Source organism: Corvus hawaiiensis, chromosome 2 (genome assembly GCF_020740725.1).
Source record: "Corvus hawaiiensis isolate bCorHaw1 chromosome 2, bCorHaw1.pri.cur, whole genome shotgun sequence".
Lineage (NCBI taxonomy): Eukaryota > Metazoa > Chordata > Aves > Passeriformes > Corvidae > Corvus > Corvus hawaiiensis.
The window spans coordinates 72,191,006-72,212,006 of NC_063214.1; the positions used below are offsets into that span (position 1 = coordinate 72,191,006).

Consider the following 21,001-nt stretch of genomic DNA (forward strand, 5'->3'; position numbering starts at 1 on the left):
GTACAGAGTTATGACTGTATTTAAAGTGAAATGCTTCTTATTTCTTTTGGAGCAGTCAAAGTTGCATATTTTATATTGATTGTTAATTGGTCTTGAAACTTTTTACATCCTGAATAATAATTGAATTTTAAGTCAGCAATTTTAAAACATTGTTTTCTTTTCTTTTTCTCACTCTCTGCCCTGCTTCAGACCAGAGGAAACCAACAGAAGACTGAAAAATGTAAGACAGTTGTGCACTATTTGTGATCAATTATTTTTAAGTGCTTCTGTTTATGGTACTATCATATTTACCTTATTCTTCAGCTGCTGATTTATCTGATGCAAATTAATGCCATTTTACAGTGATCTCTATGTGCAGCTTACTTTCTGAAATCATTGTAATAATTGAAACAGTACTTGTATCTGCTTACTTGAGATATGAGATGCATTGTGACACTCTTTAATTGGTTTTGGTGGCAATCATAGCTAATACTGTAAGCAATATTTTGCAGTTCGTTGTGGAAACCTCTCTAACAGCATGCTGAGATTCTTTTATACTGGCACATGGCATGAGAGGAAAGTATTTAAGTTTGTATTCAGGGGTTTTTTTCTGTTTGTTTTTAGGTTTTGATTACATTATACTGGCTTGGGAGAAAAGCTCAAAGTGACCCTAATTATAATGGTCCATACCTCAATCTTAAAGCATTTGAGAAGTTATTAGGGCAAGCATTGACAAAGGTAAGGAATCCAAAAAAGGAAACTAAATGAATAGCCTGAAGTTTATAGTTTGTTATACAGCAGCAATTCTAAACAGTCTTTTGAGGATTTCGTTTTCATCTTAGTTTATTTGCTTTGCTTGCTATCAAGTTCCATGTGAAAGGAATGATTTTTATTCTTCATTGGTTCTTCTGCTACCCATATGAATTTAAGAATCCATATGCTCTACTTGATGTGGTAGATTTTGAAGAGCCCTATCACAATCCTCTTTGGCTGAGATAAAAGAAATTTAAGACCTTTTATTGAAGCTCCTGTTCAAGCTGTTGTATATATTGTTTTTAGGGGTTTGCAGTAGTCTTCGTTGAAGTTTGTTTGTGAGCTCAAAATGCTCACGAGTGGCATTTGCACCTTAAATTATTGAAAAAGACCTTTCAAAACTTACTCTTGTAGGCACTTGAAGAGTCCAGCCAGCCGAGCAGAAGTGGCAGAGATAGTGGGTACGGTGATATTTGGTACGTTGACCGGGGAGAGCCCTTTTCGTCTTCAGCTACTCATAAAAGAGACGATTCCTTCGATAGCTTGGACTCTCTTGGTTCAAGATCCTGCACAAGCTTTTCATCAGATATAACCTTGAAAGGTGGCAGTGAAGGTATGTTTTCCTCTCTAAAATCTTTTGTTGACTTGTGTCTTATGGGTGTGGGAGAAGACAATGTGTGGACTTAGTACTCGGATATCCAGTACTTAAACCAGCTTGAAAGTCAACTCTAGATTTGCAACTGCTGCAGTTGCATTTTGCTTAAGCAAATATTGACCTCTAACAGTTCGTAGAAACAAAGCACTGCTGACAACAAATCTTCCTAGGAAGGGTCGCTGAAACTCTTGCTCTCACTGCCACTTTAGGGTGTGTGTCCGTGCAGGGTATATTCCCAGAATTCTGTAAGGGAAATTGCTAGAAATCAGATCTGGATGGGATCACCTAAAATTCACCAGTTACAAAAGTCTCTTGCCTTGTTCTTAGGGTGACTGTGTCAAATATCTATGTCTTCATTTGTGAATATTCAATAAGGTTTTTCCCACTTAGGTTAAATACTGAATAGTATTTGTTACTTTTAGTAGCTCGTCATGATAATAAAGGTAAAAAGAAGACAGTGATGTTGGATCCCTAAAGCAGCACTCTAGCCTGTGTTTCTCTGCTGCTTTTAAAGTTTAATGCCAATTTGTAGTCTAAAGTCACAAAAATTGTGAGGTTTTGGATTTTTATTTCATGTGAATAACATAAAACCATTGGGCAGAGGCTCCATGGAGCATTGCTGATCTGAGCAAGGCAGCATTTAGGCATGTTACATATGTAATGTACCCTGCACTTCTACTGGATATTAATCTGGTGAGATGAGAACATTGATTTATTATTTGCTGTTAACTTGTCTTTGTTAATAAATTTATCTGGCAAATACTACTTAATTAAAAAATTCCTGTGCTGTTTTCTGTCTTCAGTCTGGAGGCCAGCGCTTTGTTTCCTGCAGGGAGCAGTGATAATGAAAGAATGGAACAAATGCAGAAGGACCATGCAAACCAAACTGAGTTTAATGGATCTTATCACAGCTTTGCCACAGGCTTCTAAAAATATCTCTCCTACTGTCCTGTCAGTAGGTCAGCAAATTTGCAGCTGAAAGATCTCAAATACAGAGTTAAATTGATTTTAGAAGACTTTGATTCAAGTTTTAACTAGAAGCTCATGTCTAGAGAATAATTAGTGTCTTCCCTTTTTTCCACTTTCTTCTAAGGTTGTGACAGTGACACAGACTCAGAACTGCCTTCCAAAATGCACGACTCCCATAAAGATGACAGGTCTTACCGTAGGATTTCTGTGATTGAACCAAAACCTACCACTGACTTCAATCGCTTCTTACCCAACAAAAACAAGCAGACAGGATATGTGCCAGCACCTTTAAGGAAGAAGAGGACAGAGAAGAATGAGGACAACAGGAGGAGCTGGGCAAGTCCCGTCTTCACTGAGTCAGATGGAACATTTTCAAGGTACTGGTGTGAGGTCTTAGTAAAGTGGGCTTTGATTTAGAGTTTTTAAAATAAATTACTTCTTTAATAGTTAAAGAAAAGCTGCTCTTGCTGCAATACAAATTCAAGTATTTGATTTCCCATGTTTTATTGAGGGGGACGTTTTGGCGTGGTTGTGTGGTTTTGTTTTGGTTTTTTACATTGCTTTTTGGTGTTTGAGTAATGTTTTGAAGCTGGCCAGACTCCAGATGTATTTAATGATCTTAAATGCAAGTTCATGAAAGATAGACCTATGGTTTTAGTTTCTTGTTAAAGCCTTTCAAAATATGGTGATGAATTTCAGTTGTCCGGCTTCTTGATGCATACAGATGAGATTAGTGGGCAGTTCTTGAGTTTCACCATTACCTTCGTGACTTCACTGTCTTCATTCTATTCCTGTTTCGGTCAACCTCAGTGGATGTGAAACGAATCCTGTAGCTTCCTGCCAAAATAGCAGAGCAGAGTGTGGGCTTACAAATCCAGCTTTCCTCCAGATCATCTCTGAGTATGACAGTGGCTCTGATTCAGAAGATGAAAGAAGGCTGCCCGACGTTGTTTTGGATGACTTAGCAAATCGTAGATTTCTAGTCAAAAAGAGCCCTGTAAGCTCTGCTGCACCTGGACATCATTTCATGTTGCACAATGACTCTCCTAAATCTTGCTCGCGAGAAAGTTATCCAGCTGGTCCACTAGCTGCAATGCTTGAACCACTGAGGTCAGAGATACTAATCCAAGATCCAGTAACTATTGCATTACCTAAATTGCAGCCCTTAAATAACTCCATAAAGTTAGTCTTCTAATCAGCATTTTAACACAGCTGATAATTTGATATGCTTTTTCTGTCAAACTTTGTATTTTTGTTGGAGGAGATAGGATGCTGATATAACCATTTAACTTCTTTTTAAATTTTTTAAAATTTAATATATCTTATTATTTCTGGTGCTGCAGTGATGAAATTGAGAACTAATATGCTTCATTCACAAGGCTGAGCTCCTGAGCCAAAAAGCATGTGTTTTTGCGTTCCTTATGTCAAGTTGCTCCTAAAATATCTTAACTGATTGGATATTTTGAACAGTAACCAGAGGAGGCAGAGGCAGTTGGATACTAAAGAGGAAAACAAACCAAGAGTTAACAATCCTTCACAATTATCTGGGTATTTTGATGAGGACGAGGAAGAAGTAGGCATCCCAAACATTGAAAAAGATGATCTCTATTTTCGCAAGCTATGTTCTTCAGCGCCAAATACAGTTGTTGCTTTTGACAAATTTCTTCCTAAGTTTTGGACTCCAGAAGAAGAATTGCTATGGAAAAAAATCAAGAAATCCTCTTTCAAACCCTGGTATAAAGAGATTCAAGGGTTCAGGTGCGTTTTCATGCATGCCTGTTTCTCTCCTGTGTGCAAAGCCTAAATAAAGTGTAACTCTATGACTTTGAATTTTTTTCATTTTCATTGCCAGTGTAGCAGCAGGATACATTTTATTCTTTCTTTTTTTTTTTTTTTTTTTTTAATAATTGAAATATTATTTTTGTTATACTGTTGCTCTGTTGCCACTGTGCATTTTACTCAGTGAGTGCACTTCATGGTTTTTTTTTCTTTCTTCTCTGCTCATTCTTTGTGCTGCTGCACAGTAGAAAGAGATCAGATTCTGAGGATGAGGAATTTGCTTACAAACAAAGCTGTACCATTGCTGCTAATCAACCAAGACCAGGTTTTGACTGGAACAGTAGCTGCAGAAGGGATCAGAATTATAAGCCAATTGCTGAATATGTGGGAAGCTCATTGTCACAGATTGCAGAAGGAAAAATCTTGGAGTCTTCTGATCAGCCCAGGTTGATACTGCTGCATGAGCTGTTCTCTTGCTGCATCAAAAAGAAATGGCTGGATATGCAACATTTAAATGAAATTAAACCGCGTCCCGTGATGTCATGCTTTTTTGTTTATTACTATTTTGCTGGTTTGTTGGGTTTGGGGTTTTTTTTCTCTTTTAATGTAGCCATAAGTTGCTGACCTTTTGCAATATATAAATGTGAAAGTGTAAGATGCTGCATAGGGTTACTGGCTTTGTGTGTGAGCATGTAAGTGTGATGTTTCTGAGCAGGTTAGGATGCTGGGATACCTTTGCGTTGGTTGGCGTGTGCTGCGCTACGGTCAGTGGTGGTGAATGCCAAGTGGTGTCGTCATTCTGCTTGAGATACTGCAAGTCTAAACCAAATGTATATTGCAATATGTTGTGATCTGCTTGTCTCTTGCTAGTTAATGATATTTTTACTTCCCTCCTTTTGTTTTATATGCTTCAGTCAGTTTTCGTTACTTCAGGCCCTGCAAAAATACACTGACTACGTGTCTTCCGAAATGGAGACCAGAATTGATCCTACTTCTGGCCCTAGGCTCATAAAATGTAGAAAGAATGTTTCCTTTATACCAGGATGCAAGCAAGGAGATGAGGAAAATGGTTATTTATATCCAGATTTGGAAAACGATGATTTGTTCGTTCGGAAAACTGGGGCTTTCCATGTGAATCAAGTTGTTCTTCAAGACCCCCGGTATTTAAAGAAATTCTCTGAGCAGGAGCCTCCTCTAGAGGGTGAGATAATTCTGCAACCCAGAGAGGGCCAAACTGTGATTCCAGACTTGGAAAAGGATGACATGATTTTTCGTAAAGTCCTCTCTCAGAAAAAAGAGGTGCCTTTATCAGGTGCTCCTGACAAGTATCACCCAGCACTGTTTCCTGATCCATGGAGTCTTCCAGAAGAGATCCGGTCCAAATTTCTATGTTTACTTGAAAAAAACGCAGTACCAGAGGAAAGGAAGAGCAATGGCAGAGTGCTGTCACCATCTTTACAGCATAAGAAGGACGATATGCTGACCCGCAAGATTGAATCTTGGAAAGTGGGAAGCAACGTCCAGCCAGTAAATTTTATCCCAGGTCCATGCAGTGAAGAAGACTGGAAGAAGTGGGAAGCAATCAGGGAGGCCAGCAAAGTTAGACACAAGAAACGGCAGATGGTGGAGAGGTCAGGTTGTGTCCTGCACAGATTGAGTGTCCTTGAACCCTTTCCATTCAGAAAAGCATCATCCTGTGCTGAACCATTCATAGAGTGCCAATCTGCTATTTGTTCATGTTGTCCTCAAAAAAGCTTTTTATTTGCTTTGAATAGAAGCTCATGACTGCAATACCCTATTTTCAACAAAAAAATTATAAAGTTTTCTAGTTTTAGGCTGCCACTTTGGAGAAAAGATGTTCTCATTCCTTCAGGCTCAAAGTTCTGCATAAGGTTCTTTCCATGGTTGAACAAAAATAGTGATTATTCAAAAGACTATGGAGGCTAGAAATAGTTTCTTTTATTCTACAAGATAATAAGTAAAAGCATTTCTGAAACACATGAATGCTTTAGAGACAAATTCTGGAAATGGGCATTCTGGTTTTTTTGCTTGCACCTAAGTTTAAAAATGCTTGTAAACTGTCCTGCCACAGTTCTGAGATGATTAGATGAAGTGAAAAAAAAAGTGTTTTGGCTGCCCAAAGGTCATGGTGCATGCAAGTTGTGTGTCTATGTAATATTAAATTCCACCATGGCATATTTCATTCTGCCAATGCTATCTCCCTACTTTCCTACTGTCTCGATTCATACTTTCTGCTAATTCTTTCCAGGTATCCTCAAAAGTTCTCTTGTTTGACTGAATACTGTTTGTTAAGTACTTCCCGTCTCTCCTTTGAATTTTGTATTTACTGGGGGAGAGTGGGGTTTCGAATGTTTCCTTAGCTCTGAAAATACGGCATTGCAAGTTGCAGTTCTCCCAGCTGTGCATCATTACTTTGTGACTAAGACACTTCTGTGTTCCAGTTGATATTTTGATGTTGCTGCATTTAATTTTTAAGCTTAATACTGTTAACAAAGTTCGAGCTTCACTGAGAAATATTTCTGATGTGCTTGAAAATATTGCATGTTTTAAAAATTCATTAAATAGAATTGAATAGCTATATTATAAAATACTCATACTCGAGAATACTAAAAATCCTCTTGAATTTCCTTGGATTAGTTGTGTTCAAGGATTAATGTGCTAAACTATGTAGGGTCTTTTATTCTTGTACACATCAAGTATGACTCCCATTTAGTATCTGAAATAGTTGAAATAACAAGAAAACAACCTCTGTAAGCCACATTTCTTGTTGGGACTCAAGTTGGAATTAATTTTAATTTCTTGAAATGAGTCTCTTTTGAGCATCATGCTGTTCAACAGCACTGGAATAAGTGGCGCAGAATTAATACAGGGCTCTATTTGTGCAGTATTGCTAAATGAGAAGTGTTGGAAAGTTGCAGGCAGCCTTGTTCTGTCAGGTCTGCCCAACTTTGCACATCATTCAAGTCCTGGTGTGTTTTTTGACTAGTGTTCAACTCCTGATATGCTATTCCATGCTGGCTGGTTCCCAAGCTTTCAGTTTCCCCATCACTTAGTGAGAGTGCTAGTCTGCTAATGGTGTTAATGTTGTTATCAATATCAAGACACTGAATCTTTTCTTTTTTGGTTTCTGATTTCTCAGACTGTTTCAAAAGCTTTCTGATGAGCAAGGGTAAGTTTTATAAAATCTTGGAAGATCATAATGCTTTTTTTTTTTGGCCTCTTTTCATCTTTATGCATGCACAGTAGCTAAAAACTCGTGCTGAAAACTTGTGCATGACGCTTTGTTGTTCTGTTCTTTGCAATTTATGTAATGAATGTAAAAGCTATGCGTATGGCAAAAGTTCTCTCTGCTGTCTCGTGTATTCAAGTTATGGTTATCAGGCACTTTGAAAATCAGCTCTAATGTTTTATTCCTGCTGAAGTGAAGAATTTGTTGTTCTATATTTAAATTAGTCTTTAAAACATTCAAAAGTGTAAAGGAATATTAACAAATATTTTATTTTGAAGGCTGTACAGCTATAATCTGAAAATCATAAACAGCAGTGGTATTTGTCATGAGATTGGTGAATGGTTTGGGGTTATTTTATATCCTCCAGGTTATTGAATGCTCAGTGGCAAACTTATTGGTTTGTGTCATGGGAACTTAGATGTTGTTTATGATGAACTGTGACTCAAAGAGAAATAACTTTTCCACTTATTGTGTGATGGCGTGTTAAGTATTTGGGAATGCATCTTGTTCTAATGATTTTTTAAATTTTAAATTTATTTGTTTACTTCTCTATTTTTACCCTGAGGCAAACTTGGTAAATGACTAAACGCTTCCAGAAGAAGTGCAAAATGTTTCAGAAGTTAGATGTTAGGAGAGGGAGACTCAGAAGATTCAAGTCACTAGTTAGGTTTTTCAGTTTAGACTGAAATTAAAACTAAGATCCAGTTCCATGGTATGAATATACCTTTACTTAGGTTATATTTTATTTAGGTCTAGATTTTCCTGTTTTGTTGCAGGCAGATATAATACTCAAGAGAAAGAAGTGGAAAGTGTAGTTATGTAAGTCTTCTTGAACTCATCTGGAACAAATTTGATACAACCCTTACGTAGCGTTTGGTTACCCCAAAACAGTTCTACATATGATATAACTTAAGCATAAAAAATGAGGAAAAGAACTGTACAAGAAAAGAGTTTCTGCAATAGCAACCAGGCAATTTTTGCTGAATTTGGCACTCCTCTCATTCAGAAAATAGACAAGTAAACAGATACAACGAGTTAATGCCCAAGCCTTTATTTCTAGAGGCCAGAGGCCAAAGTCTCTATGTTACCAATGAAAGTGAGTTTGGCCTCTTGGGAGGAAGTGAAAGTCTGGTTTGTTAGTTCAGAGATCTCTTGAAATGCAACAGATTAGAGCAAGGCTCTGTGCTGAATCTGTTCTGGTTTTAATCTGATTTTTCTGTCATATCAGAGAAGTGCCACATTTTCAAGTCCTGTTAAAACTTACATCCCTCTATCACTCATACTTTGGATAAACAAAACCAAAGGTATTTTTGAATACTAAGAAACAAAAAAAAACCCCCAAGACCCAGAAACCTAGCTTTCCTTTTTATATTACACCATTGAACCTTCTGAGGAAACACTTGTATTTTGCTTACTGTCTCAGAGGCTTGTGGTCAAATCTCATCAGGAGTCTTGTCCTATATCTAAACTAAATATCCCATTATGTTTATCACTGTGATGTGAAAGAATAAAGGAAAAAATAGCATGTGGTGGCAGGGAGCATGAAAGGTGAACTCTGAGGAATTTAGGTTAAAGGGAACCAGCGAGTAGGAGTTTCTGGGGGAAACTGTAGCCGTGTTGAAGAAGTTAGGAGGAAGATGGCTGTGTTAGCCATCCCAGCTTGGATGAAAAGCATCTTGGAGGCTTGGGGAGGACCAGCATAGCTAGTGGGGCCTGTGACATCCATGAACCGAGCATTTAGCAGTGAGTGACTCTTAATCTTCTGGAAATGTGCATCAATAACTGATTTGATTTTATGATTAGCCTAAGGAAGGAGAGAACAGAAGGTGATACTGGGGCTGTTACAGGAGAGAAGTCAGAGGATGGGAATTTGAATTTGGGGATAGGGGATGCCTTTTGGGTCAAAGAAAGAAATAAAGTCAGTAAAGAGAATAACAAGTTTAAGCAGAAGTAGCAGAGTTTTATGAGGAGTTCAATGTGAATGATCAGCAAGGAGATGTACAGAGCTGCTTATTCCCTTAATCTGATTTTATTTGCTCAAATATCCAGCTAATGACTTGAGTGTTAGCACTAGAGCATGTCCCAGTCTTGCTCATTGAGCTGCCCATGTGTTTCCTACTCCATTCAAAATAACACTCATGAGCATTCAGTTGTACTAATATAAATCTCTCTCTCTGAAGGTCTCACTCATGTAAAATGAGCACTAAGATGTTATAAAGCTGAGTACTCTTTTCCCTTTCTAGGAGTAAATCTTTGAATGATGTCAGTGCAGAGGAGCTGCAGACAATGCGCAAAATCCGTTATGAAGAGCTTCAAAAGATAAAAGAACAGTTACAAGAACAAGATCTAAAGTGGCAAGAAGTAAGGACTCCTTTTCACCTTTCCTTGAGTGTCCTGCTTGAAGTGTCACCGGCCTTCAGTGTCCCTAGTAAACAAGTTTTGGCATGTGTGCAGAAATTCATGGGGCTGTCTTCTAGAACAATTCATCTCATGCAGCTACTAGAGTTTTTGGGGATGCCTGTTTAATGCAGAACTGAAATTATTTTAAATATCGTCCTAAGTTTCTGATTAATGCTTCAGGATAAGACTTGTATGTATTGTAATAAAGCCTTCAGGCTTGATTTCTGTGGACATAAAGAAAAGTTAGGGCATAGTTTCTTGTGTTATCTGAAATTTTTGAATACTTTTTTTTGAGAAATGTTTGGAATGTCTTGAGTATTTGATCCTCTGGGAGAAAGGGGAAGAAATAATACTTCCTCGTGCAAATTCTTGAGGCTCCTATCCTCTAATAATTCTGTCTTAAATCCAGCTTGTAACCTGTATGGTAGCTTTGCACAGCATCATAAGTGTATCTGAAGACCTTTCAATTTATTAAAATCTCTGCTTGACAATGAGTATCAATAAGAAGCTGAAATTAAGAACAAAGCACCAAATAAGAAGTTCATAGTTGCTTGTTTAATGCATACCAACCATCTCAGTTCTAATATTCAGTACTCCCCTTAGCTCTGGTATTTCATGGACAATATTGCCAGTTCACATTGCAGTTTTACAGAAATGAAGAAAATACAGAAATATCTGTTTTCAATTTAGAATTTCAGGCATATTTATTCTCAAGCTAGTGTATCAGTCTAATATAATAGTGATTTGGAAAAGCAATGATACCCCAAACTCTAAAGCCCTCAACAAAGAAATACAGATGGCATTTGCATTAGTTTTCAATTATGTGTGAAGTATTCTAGAATAAAATAGAAAATGTTAAGGAGGGGTTAAAGAGGGCAAAATGACATATAGTCCAATAATTACAATTGTTAACTCAAGGAGGCAGTGAGCCTGCAACCCTAACTGGAACATGACAACCCCTTTATTATTTAGAGGAAAGGTACATGAAATTGTGGCTGTGATGAAGACATGCAAATAAAATCAGGGCAATAAATAGGATGTAATGGGATGCCTCTGTAAGTTGATGAGGGCTTGAGAAAATCTGATGGTATACATTCATGTTATTCTAATAGGATCTAGCAAAATGGAAGAGTCGTAGAAAGAGCTACACTTCAGAATTGCAAAAGAAAAAGGAAGAGAGAGAAGAAATTGAAAGGAGAGCTTCTGAGGTATCTGGAAGGAGTACCAAGTCACTGAAAGAAATGCAGCAGGAGAGGTAATGGTCCTAATGGGAGTATTATGTTGAGGAACATAAATCTGAGCATTCTTATTCCTTTGAATTCTTGAGCAGCTTTTACCAGTAAGTTGAAATTGATTCTGCAGAGATCTTGACAATTTTAGTTGCAAAATAAAATGTAGAAATCTAGGCAGTTGAAGGACTAAATATGGTTTTCTAATGCACTGTTTGCACAGAATGTTAAACAGGTTTCTCTATAAATGGTATTTTACTCTGCTATCCATAAATAAAAGTACTGAGAAGTCAATATTTGCATTCTCTTTAAATTAGTTAAAACAATAGCATTGAAATGGATAGTTGTCCTTTTTTATTCATGGATAAAGTTAACTATTTCTCTTCCTTCTACCACTGAATTTGCTATTCTTTCAGCCACTATGGAGAACTAAAAACCAGAATTTTAATGTATTTCACAGAGTTGTAAACTTTTACTTGTTTTCCCCTTCATCCCTAATTTTTCCTCTTGGTATTTACTTTCTGAAGAGTAAAAAGTGTGAACTGCACAGTACCATTTTTAGTGGTGACGGTCTTATCTGTCTATCTATTTAAAAAGGCACATATGACTGAGCTGAAGGTAATATGCACGACATGTATTCGTAAAAGAAATAAATCTAATCTTTTGGATTTCTTTGCTTTTTTACTTATTTGTGAGGACAAAAATTAGTTGCTTGAATATATGGATGCTAATTGTATTGAATGTTCAGGATCAATAAGAATCTTAAAAATGATGGGTTAAAGATTATCCCTGTAGTGGTTGTTACTTTATGACAAAGAAATGAATAGGAAAAAAAAAATTAGCTGAACTTCAGTGCACCATCTTATTTATTTATCTAAAATTCAGCATAGCATTTTCATAGAGCAGAAGTATCGAGCAGAGTTATACAGTTCAGACAGTGTTATGGGACTACCTTATTCCTATTCTTTCCTAACTAAAGTCTGAATTTCTGAGGATATGTAACTTGAATAGCTGTATCATTTTCTTGGCAAAGATTTATGTCATGATGGCAGCCTGATAATGTGATAGTAGTATGCCTGAGTGTTATGAGAGTGCTGAACTGGGTAGGAGGTTAAAGAAGATAGATTTAAAAATGTATGAAAATGCTAATATATTTAAACAATTATATTCATTTTCATTTACTGGAGATGTATTATTTGGCTTATGCTCTGCCCTAATGGTTCACTAGTTGAAAAACTTTAGGCCTGCCTGTTTGTTGGGTCACTTGGGTATTTTAACAGGCTCTATTTCCATAGGGAAGAGAGAGATCAAGACTCCTATGAGCAGCAGAAACAGGAACACAACTGGGCATATTCCCTGAATGATGATGTGTTCAGTGAAGAAAAAGCACCTTCCACAGTGGCAAAAGATTGGTCAGCAGCCAAAGATTACCGTTTGGAAGAAGATACTTCCTACAGCACTAAGGACAGCAAAAGTGTATGCGCCACCCAGCCACCGAAGGAGAACCTGTCGGAGAGCTCGGCTGCTCGAGAAGCTCCTGCGCCGCCGGAGAGCCTGGCGGAGGAGCGGGAGCAGAGCCCGGCTCTTTTGTCCACTCGCTACTCAGTGAATGCTCAAACTGGGTCAGCTCAGGTTTCAGCTTCTCTCCCAAGAACTTACCAGAAAACTGATACCTCCAGGTTAACATCTGTGGTTACACCAAGACCTTTTGGTGTCCACTCCAGAGGAATCTCGTCACTTCCACGGTCGTTCACGGTAAAGCTCCGCTTCATTCCTGAAATTTGTAAATGTGGGGTCTTCAATAGCTGGGGGAACAGTAATTTTAATGTTTTGGTTTTTTTAAAAAGTGTCTCCTGTGTGATGAAGGCTGTGTTAATAGAGCAGGCAGTTCTGTCGTGGCTTAGATGTTTACGTGTGTTTCTGTGCTTAAACTCACTCCTGGAATTAAAGCTGGTAACTATATTTGGTAAAATATTCCAATATTCCTTTTATTACTTGTAGTAAGTCTCCTTAGTGTGCCTTATAAAAAAAAAAATTGTCCTTGGAGGTAATTGGTAATTGTCCTTGGAGCCAGGTTAACATAATGAAGTGTTAAAGATAAATTTTTCAGGTGATAAGTCTCCTCTGCTCTGCTGACTTTGTTGAAATTGAAATTTTATGCTAGCCTAAAATTTGTCTACCCTATAAAGCACCAAAACAATGAAATTGATTCCCCCCTGCCACATTACTGTGATAATTTTCATAGTTTTCGCCTAAATCCTTATTAGTTTCAGTTTAAAAAATAGTAAGGATGCAAATAATTCTGAGCAGATGACTTTAACAAGTTTATCTTAAGAAGTCTGGACTATTTGTTCTGCAAGCATTTCAAGAGAAAAAAATATGTTTCTCTAAGTAGGTAGCAATGGGTACAGGAACCAGAATTTGCTAAAGGGGAAGGTGGTTTTGTTAAATATAAAGATCACTGAACAATTTAAGGATTTCTTTTTTTTAAAGCACATATTTACCAAACTGTCATTTTTGTCCTAGATGGATGATGCTCAGAAATACAATGGAGAAGTAGAAAAAGCTAAAAGAACTCAAACTTTGTTCACCAGCATTTCCTTTTCACAACCAGACACTGCACACCCTCTCTCCACTGGTGCATTCAGAAGCAGAGGTGAGGAGGAAGAGGAGGAAAATGGTGTTCAGTCAACACCTCCTCCTAGTTTGCCATTACCTTTAAAGTCCCAAGACCAAGAGGCTGGAAGCAGTATTCCTAAGCCAGACTATGACATTCCTCCTGATTCTCTTTCACTTGCATCTTCTGCAGAAATTGCGAGTCCAACAGAGCCTAAGGATTCCAAATCCATGGTAAGTGTGGAAATAATGTGATTACTTGGTGTAACTGAATGCCACAGCAGAATAAAGGTGAAATTAACTAAAATTGCATCTAATGCAAATATTTTTCTGGTAGTAAGAGGACAGCTCAGAGACCTGCTATTTCCTTTGATTTAATTTTGGGGAAAGAGAATATTTGGGGGGAAAAAATTTACTCTTTTGATGAATTTTTCCCTACCCATTTTGTCTTGTGTTTAATTTTATTTATCAGCCTAATTCAAAATAGTTATTCTACATATCATTTAATGCTTGCAAAATTTCAAAGTTTTTTGTTATTCTCCAAATTAGCACATACAATTGTGCATACAATCAGGTGTGACAGTTAGATGAATTATCTGAGCTGCTGTAGCATTCATTTGCACTTCTAAGCTGGTGGTTGGTGGAAAATAAAGATCACCTTTTCAAAGGCTGGCCATAAACATCAGTATCACACTATCCTTTTTTCCATCTGTTGCAGCTTGAGCCCTATTTTTTTTTTTTTAGCTATTTGCTTGAATCTAATTAATATTCTCAATAGTTTTGAAGGAAATCGCCATCTCTTTGTGCATGTGCTTATTGGATAAAGGGTTGGGTCTTTCAGTGTTCTTTTTGAAATATATGTCTTAAGTGCCGTTTCCTCCAATTGATTGCATGTTTCACCAACAATAGCTTTAATTTTTGATACCTTTCTGTACTATCTGATGATGCAGTTCATAACCCTTGAAAGATTTGCATTCCTGATCCTGCTGTAAAACTTAATTGTGCCAGTTGCTTGGGTGAAGGTCGTAAGACCTTGGATGCTGATTTATGAAATCACTTCCCATGCCGCCTTTTTAGAAATTCATTCGCTTCCAAACATTCTTCTTCCTAATCACTTGTGGAAAAGAAATACATTGCAATTCAATACCTCTGATACCTCTTGGCCATTTTAATTAATTTATCCTAATTTTTTGAAATTGTGATTGTTGTGTAAGGAAAGAGATCATGATCTTTTTTTCTGTGTTGTAGCAAAAATAGAGGAATTTCTGGTTTTATCAGTGAAAGCTGATAGATTAGATATGAATTCTTAGCATTTCTTTAAGCAAGGCAAATGCGAATAGCATGTACTAGGTCCATATATCTTTTTTCCCCTGTTGTTAGTTATGATATTATAAATTCCTCCTAGAAGTGAGTAATATGGAGGGGCTATTTTAAGTTTTTTTTTAAAGTTAAAAAAATATCTTGATTGTGTTATAGCTTAACAAGCTATAAGTTAAAGAATGCAAGTTGCATTTGATGTGTTTGTAAATCGTTGCCAGAGAGATTGATGTAGTTCACTAGTCATCAGGGCCATAATGCCAGGCCTGGGGAGCACTGTTTTAGACCTATAAAAATGATAAAGTTGAGTGTACAAAGTCACATTACTCCTCTGACGAGAGATACGTTTGAAGAGTCATGTTGTGATGGTGGAAAAAAAAAAATTAAGACCGGTAGCAATTTCCAGGAACACACTCAAACTATAAAGGTTTGTATGTTCTCTAGCCCAGTGTGCTAACCTGTTTAGTAGATTCACTTTTAATATACTCACCTAAGGACTGGGGTTGTGTGGGAGTGTTTGCAAGCCAGTAGCTGTGTTGTGAAGAAAAGACTTAACTTCTACCCTGGGCTGTAAAGGGGAGTGTTTTCCCAGGAACATTCCTGTAACATGAGGCGATCCCTTGGGACGATGTCATGCAATGTTGTTTTCTTCTGTGTCCAGTGCTCAGGTGCTGCTGAGGGCACCTCTGGCTGCACCTCCCTGAGACTCCGGCTGGCTGCATCTGCTTGTGCAGTGCTCACTGTAGCTGCCTGTTGCGTCTTACCAACATAGAAGCTTGGAGGAATTGGCATAGATTTCTAGACTTTTAAATATTTTAAGTTAGGGAAAATGAATCCCACTCTTCAGGAAGGCTGGTTCACTAGGGAACTGAAACGTAGGTGTACATTTAATGCATGTGTAAAAACGTGCAGGGTCCCTTCCATGCACATTTTGCTGGAATATATTTATCACTGTTTGACAGAAGAATCTGTCATTTTTCTTTCCTTTTATATTGGTGTCAATGTCATGCTAAAGAAGTGCATAGCATGCATTTGGGTATTTTAATTGTTTTTAATGAATTCACATTAGAATGTTAATGTATGCAACACATGCTCATAATGTAGTGTGGGATTGAAAGCAAGTGTTACAACATGTTTTCCCATTCAGATATTCTTGTTGTTTAAAATGGTGATGTTAGATTTTGATTCAGATTCCAAAAGCATCTTGAAAGTCCATTAAAGCCAAAGATCTGCATTTAGCTAATTTTGGGATTAGTTTTATTACCTAAGGCCTCCATTACAAAATCCATAGGAAGCTGGCAGTATTTCACACAAAATCAAAAAGATTTAACCCGATTAAACCTAGTTGCAGAGTTGAGCCTAAAGGAAACTGATGATGCTCATGGTAAGATGTACAAGAAAAAAAAAAGATTGATTACTGTTATCTAGCTTTTTCACATCTCTGATGCTCTCTCAGGAGGCAGTACATGTCACAAATTCCCAAGACAATACATGAAGAATCATTTAGGGGTTTAATTTCCTCCAAGTTCTTAAATTTTTTAGCATTGTGTTAGAGAACATTTAAAATAATAGAAATGCAGAGTGAAATATACATGTAAGGAAAATATAAACGTAAACTGAAAGCACACCTGTTTGAATAAAAAGCAAATGAGTTAGTTAACTGACTTCAATACTGTTTCCTTTGTCTGTGATGCTAATAATAGATGATTAAAGTGCACATTGTGAGCAGCCTCACTTATTTAGAGGATAAACTTTCCCTCATTTAGATTCTTGTGATACCAGATACTGTAGTGTCATGTTTTATTTTTCAGGAACAGTACAGTGAAATGAGAATCAGTATAAACCAGAGACCTGGCCACAGTCGCAGCTTTGGGTTTACAACAAATTGGAGTTCTTCAGGAGCCACTGTACAGACAGTTGAGGAAGGTAAATATGTATATATAAAAAAATTTTTCTTCTTATGTTCAGTTTGCAGAGGCTTCTAAATTCAGGCATTTGCTGCTAAGAATGGTGCAAACATTTTAAAACATCATGTATAGAACTGAAAAATCGGTATTTAGTTTGCTAATGTATTTCAGTGAATCCTCATCTATTGAAACAGGTTGACTTTAGAAATATGAAAATGCATTTGCCTAATTGAGGAAGGTGTAAACCTTATTTGTTCACCAAGCCCCTTGCAGAACAGTATTTATGGGCACATACACATACAGATTGTTTCTTTCATCTAAGTTTAAAAGATTTCACTTCACATGGTTTGTAAACATATGCAGAGGGAACTTAGGAGTTAATACTCTTTTTCCAATTTCTCCTTTCTTAGTCATGTTGAATTTTGGAGACAGCTAATATTTTTAAGTAGTTGCAACTTCTAATTTGATTTTCAGTGCAGTTTTTTTCAGTTGTTTTAATACTGAGGGAAAGCAAACATTTTTGTCTTGAGATGACACATATATAAAGTTTATTTCTAACCTTTAATAGTCTTCTGCAGAGAACGAGCTCAATTTTCTAAAAAAAGAATAAAGGCAACAAAAACCCAAGCAAATCACATATAATGCTTGTTTTCTAAACAATGGTCTTTCCCATTGCCAATAATACTTGAGGAATATTTAATTGCACCCTTCTTTCCTCCTAACACAAGATCATCCTGAGAAAGGAGAAATAACTGGAAACTTTTAATTTAGTTAGCCCTGTATTATGCTTTCCAGAGAGGAAAAAATACCATTTAACAACACTTAATGAGCAGTCTTGAATTTGTTTTTTCTTTTTCAAATTCAAGAAGTGAAGAGGCCTTTCTTCACTATATCTGGGTACTCTTCGTAATTAGATTTGCTTTAGGATAACCCTACTTGAGCAGGGAGGATGGACCAGATGAACCACTGTGGTTCCTTCCAACCTGATCCATTCTGTGATTCTGTAACTGTTAATATTCACTTTGCCTGAAGAATAACTTTCGCTTTGCTTTCCCTGCTGCTAGGCTTCTGGTTTAATTTCCCTCCTTGGAGGCAGGGATCTGTGCATTTGCATTGCCAGCAGGAAAGGAGAAATCTGAGCGTCGTGAATGTTCCTGCTGGTCATTCACAAAAGTCCACAGAAGTCCTTGGGGGCTCTGTCCCCAAGGAGAAGGTGAAGACCTTGTGGCTATTGTCTTGGTTAGGCTTTATTTCCATTCTCACAGGGAAGAGCACAAAGGATAGATTGAACTGAGAACGAGCTGTATCTCGGTGTTCTCGTTTCTAGCCTATGTTCAACACTTTTTTCTTCCAACAAGTGGCTCATTTTGTATCCTTATTCGATAGCTGTAGCTCCTTTTAAAGAAATTAAGGATGAAAGAGGTGAATGACCCATTGAAAGAGTAGTATATGCTTTCATCTAGGCACTTGGGAATGTTGTATTTGCTATTTTTAAGGGTAAGTCATAGGATAATTCAGGTTGGAAGAAATCTTGGAAGATCACCTAGAGCAAAACACCACTCAAAAAAATGTCAAGATGGAATTCAGGCCGAGTGGCCTAGGACTTTTACCCATGTGGGTTTGAGACCCTCTGGGGATGGAAACTGCACAGCCTCTCTGGGCATTATCCTCTCAGAGAAAATTTTCCCGACGTATCCAGTCAGACCGATCTTTGTCCCAGTTTATAAACACTGTTCTGTGTTTTCCTGCGATAAATTTCAGTAAAGAGCAGGCTTGCCCTTCTCAGTGACCTCCTGATGTGTACTGGAGGGGGCTCCTGTTAAGTTCTCCTGCAGCCTCTCTTCTCCAGGCTGAACAAGCCCATGCTCCTCAGCCTTTCCTCAGAGGTCAGTTGCTCCAGTCCTGACCATCTCATTACCTTACCCTTTAACTTGCCCCAGATTATTGACATTTCTCTTACAGAGAAACACCAAAACTCGACACAGGATTGTCCATGTGGCATAAGAAGTGTTGAGTGAGTGGAATGGGTCACTTGTCTTGATCTGTTGGTCATGTTATTGTTCATACAGCCCTACCACTACCAGGGTTGCCCCAGCCTTGCTCTCCAGCCCATCAGTAACCAGCCTGTACCATCACTGGGCTTAGTCCTTTTCAGGAGCAGGACTCTGTGTTTGGCTTTGTTGAATGTCAGATTCGTGCTCTCAACAGCAGCCTTGCCTACCAGTGTATTGGCCACCCTCTGCCTTTTGACAAGGTTTGAAAGCTTGATGAGGGTGTGTTTTGTCTCCTTCTCCTGCTTATTGGTGAACAAATTAGAGAGGGTAGGTCCCAGGATAGATCCCTGATGAGATCCACTTGTAAGCAGCCTGCAGGCTGAGAAAGAGCCATTAATCACTTCCCACAGAGCCTGATAGCCCAGCCAGTTTTTTACGCATCTGGTCGTTCTGCCCTGCGGACAATACCATCCCAATTTTGATACCAGGATACTGTGGAATATCATGTCAACGGTCTTATTAAAGACAAGGTGGATTGTATGCACCTCTCTTCCCTCATCCACAGAGATCTAGTCAATTCATCGTTGAAGATAACCAGGTTGGTGAAGCGTGATTTAGGCTTGGCAAGTCCAAACCAAGGTTCTAGTCACCTTTTTCTCTTTCTTGAGCCCAGAAAAAGCTTCCAGGAATACTTTCTCTGATTGTCTTGTCTTCTTAATTAGCTGTATGATTTGCTTGAGATGATACCCAGCATTTATCTTTTTTACTACTTATAAATGTCTCTGTATTCTACATATGCTATTCCTTAAACTGCTAAGAAAACTACTTGGTAGACAGAATTAACTTCTTATGAGTGTTCTCAAAAAGCTAAGTAAGAGTTAAGCATGTAACTCACATTTCATTGAGACCCATTTACCACATATAAAAAAAGATAGTGCTCATTTTTTACAGGAGTTTTCAACCTTTACACTAAAAATTAGGCAAACAGAAAGCCTTAAAGTCATTGATCTAGATATTGTTCTGCTGACTTCCCCAGTGCCATATAATCTTTATTGTTTCAGTCCTTTCCCTTTCACTTTCCCTTTGCAATAATTTTCTTGAGATTGTGTTGATATAGGAGTGCATGTCTCTGATCAAACACTTGCAGTCATGAAGGACAAAGTAAATTTGACCCACATCCTTCAAGTTTTAATTTTTTTTCTATCACTGAGATAGTGTTTATCTTTTGGAATAACAGCAGATGGGGATAGGTTAGAGATAACTAAGTACATGTGGAATTTGGTTAGGTTTGTTTTTACTGGGGACTAGTAAGAAAGAAAAGTCTTTTACCTTTTTACATTCAGGGAAACCTATGAAAAACATAAAAACATTACATATTTTATATAATGAAAACTAAATCCGCTATAGGAATATAAAGAAATTATTGTTAATTCCTATAGCCTTGTAGGAGCTGGATAGAGAAAAACAACTCGTAGCATACAACTTTTGGCACCTGAATTTCTGACCAGTCTCTGTGGGCTTCTCTGGAGGTGAATCGGAGCAGAAGCCCACTATAGGCAGCCTGGTTTGCACTCTTGAGAAGTCTTTTTGTCCAGAGACTGGAGAAAGAGCTGCTGGCAAAGTTACACACCAAAAATGGAGCAGTATAAGTTGCTCTGGCTATTTTAGGTCTACATGTGCAATCTAGAGACTGCTGCTATTCATTCAATCTGTATGGTTGGGGTATGGTCTGAATATGCCTTTCTAGTAATAGTATAGGAAAAACGGTGCAATCTTAAACTCCCTTCCTTTCCTAAAACTGAGCTGAGGTATACTGTTCACACCTCTGAGCTGGGTCTTCTCCCTGGCAAATTATTTGAGTAACATGAACATGACCTTTTTTTGGTTACTGGGGGCTTACTCTGTCACAACTCAAGACAGAAATTATGAGCATTCCTTGTCCCATGAGCATAAGGCTTAGTCCAGATGTGGTCAAATTATATCAGGCTCCTAGAGATGCTTGTTTTTTCCAGTTTAACTATTGTCCATGTTTCTTCCTCCAGTGAAAACCTTACCTTTTCTTCTACAATACTGCTTAAAAGCAATCGGCGTGTTTTGAAAATTTTACTTGTAACAGCAAATGAAGTTTTTAGTCCATATTTTAAGACTAATGC

At 37.6% G+C, this 21,001-nt stretch overlaps 1 protein-coding gene across 22 annotated transcripts in view; it reads left to right on the top strand.

The window, feature by feature from the left end:
* Positions 1 to 21,001, top strand: part of LMO7 (LIM domain 7) — a 132,008-nt gene that overhangs the window by 86,895 nt on the left and 24,112 nt on the right. For 8 of the 22 annotated variants that reach the window (XM_048295607.1, XM_048295606.1, XM_048295601.1 and 5 more), the window contains 14 exons: positions 190 to 220; positions 604 to 717; positions 1,147 to 1,345; positions 2,481 to 2,733; positions 3,167 to 3,466; positions 3,827 to 4,114; positions 4,381 to 4,581; positions 5,050 to 5,766; positions 7,296 to 7,325; positions 9,629 to 9,746; positions 10,898 to 11,040; positions 12,310 to 12,769; positions 13,541 to 13,864; positions 16,759 to 16,873. In XM_048295607.1, the coding sequence (XP_048151564.1) occupies positions 190 to 220; positions 604 to 717; positions 1,147 to 1,345; positions 2,481 to 2,733; positions 3,167 to 3,466; positions 3,827 to 4,114; positions 4,381 to 4,581; positions 5,050 to 5,766; positions 7,296 to 7,325; positions 9,629 to 9,746; positions 10,898 to 11,040; positions 12,310 to 12,769; positions 13,541 to 13,864; positions 16,759 to 16,873 (3,293 nt within the window). The remainder of the gene's footprint in view (positions 1 to 189; positions 221 to 603; positions 718 to 1,146; positions 1,346 to 2,480; positions 2,734 to 3,166; positions 3,467 to 3,826; positions 4,115 to 4,380; positions 4,582 to 5,049; positions 5,767 to 7,295; positions 7,326 to 9,628; positions 9,747 to 10,897; positions 11,041 to 12,309; positions 12,770 to 13,540; positions 13,865 to 16,758; positions 16,874 to 21,001) is intronic. The other 14 variants (XM_048295618.1, XM_048295610.1, XM_048295617.1 and 11 more) reach the window with 8 other exon arrangements.